Source organism: Echinops telfairi, unplaced genomic scaffold (assembly GCF_000313985.2).
Source record: "Echinops telfairi isolate 266 unplaced genomic scaffold, ASM31398v2 ScPeMD7_9;HRSCAF=40, whole genome shotgun sequence".
In the NCBI taxonomy this organism is placed as follows: domain Eukaryota; kingdom Metazoa; phylum Chordata; class Mammalia; order Afrosoricida; family Tenrecidae; genus Echinops; species Echinops telfairi.
This window is the reverse complement of record NW_022103906.1, coordinates 16,505,514-16,507,015: the sequence shown is the minus strand read 5'-3', so window position 1 is coordinate 16,507,015 and position 1,502 is coordinate 16,505,514. Positions and strand designations below refer to the sequence as shown.

Here is a 1,502-nt window from a genome sequence, read left to right as displayed (position 1 = left end):
AAACAAATTGGAAATTTGTCTTTGAATAGGAAGCAGATGTGCTATGCATATTCTTGCTTAATTTAGATTTTAAAGCAAGCAAGAAAAACGTATCGCTTTAGTGTTAAATGCTGATTTGGGTCTAGGAGATTGTGTAGAGGCTACTAAAGTGAAACTCAATTTTTGATCGGAAGCTCCTTGGTGCTTAGGATTTTGTAAGTTGTATTAATGCCAGGAAATAAGTTTTATCTCCTCTCTTCTTTAGGTAAGCTTCTGTTCTAACGTAGAATCATTTCTTAATTTAGATTAAGGGACAGGGAGAGGGGGGTTCATTCTCTGAGGTCAGTTTCTAGCCAAACCTAGCCTTTGAACTTATGGTTATTTCTGACTTGCTATATGAGAAAATGTTTGTTAGCTATAAAACAGTGTATTCATATTAATGGTTACATCTTTAAACCAAATTGGATTTTATAAAAAATATTTTGCCTCGTTATATTTAGTATAAGTGTTTCACACACCAAAAAAATCCTGAATAGTGGTTGTTAGATAATGGTTTTGCACTTTTATGTTATGAAGTGATTTTCATAAAGAATTCTTCACAAAAATCATTAAAGGTTTTTTTCATTGATGAGAAGACTGAGTGAAGAAGAAACTCAGAGCCTCTGCATGTCTGGTCGGCGCCAGAGGTTTCTTCCGTCCTTTGTGTTTGTTAGCCCTGCCTTACTGCTGCAGCCACGGATTTCTGTTTTCCAGAGACATCCCAATGCCGTTAGTCACCTCCGGAGTAGAGCACGGGAATTTGAGGGAACTGGCATTTGCAAGAATGAAAGACCTTGGAATACAGGTAAGAATAAATATGGCTGTTTGAATTTAACTGTTCAGATTTAAGTAATTTAATCACAAAAAGTTAGGGCTAACACACATACAAACCAGTCTTACAAACAGGTTAGAAAAGCTTGTTTGAGGCATTCTATATTTAAGGCGTTCCTCCTGTACAGTGTGTCAGAATTAGGGCTGGAGTCTTCAAAAGTTGCACCCTAATGGCTCATTGACCCCTACCGCCTTATTGTGCCAAAGAGATGTGTAGATTTGCCCACATAACGTCTCTTTTATTACCAAGTCACATTGCCAACTTTGTATTTAACTCCTTTTTCTTATTTTTAGCATTTTCTCTCTTGAAGTATTATGTGTTCAATTTTTGACTCACTCCTTGCCATCCAGTCATCGCAAACCCTGTACAGCAGAGTAGAACTGCCCCTGTGAGTTTCTGAAATTGTTACAGGATTAGAAAGCCCCACCTTTTCCTGAGGAGCTGCTAGTGGTTTCAAACTGCCCACCTTGAGGCTCACAGTCTAACATGTAACCACTAGCCACCAGGGTTCCTCTTTGTGGCTTCCAGCAATATTCAAAGAGCCATCAGGGACTGTGGTTTGGATTGTGTAATAAATGCTTCTGCAGTCCTTCTTACTTTCCTTCCTTCCACAGCATTCTTCCCTGCAAACAATGGCACATTTGATGGCTCT

General features: G+C 38.6%; 1 protein-coding gene across 1 annotated transcript in view; it reads left to right on the top strand.

The window, feature by feature from the left end:
* The first annotated feature begins 742 nt into the window (after window positions 1–742).
* The window catches only part of ELP3 (elongator acetyltransferase complex subunit 3), a 43,609-nt gene continuing 42,849 nt past the window's right edge, over window positions 743–1,502 (top strand). The window contains exon 1 of the mRNA XM_045286835.1: window positions 743–823. Within this exon, the coding sequence (XP_045142770.1) occupies window positions 743–823 (81 nt within the window). The remainder of the gene's footprint in view (window positions 824–1,502) is intronic.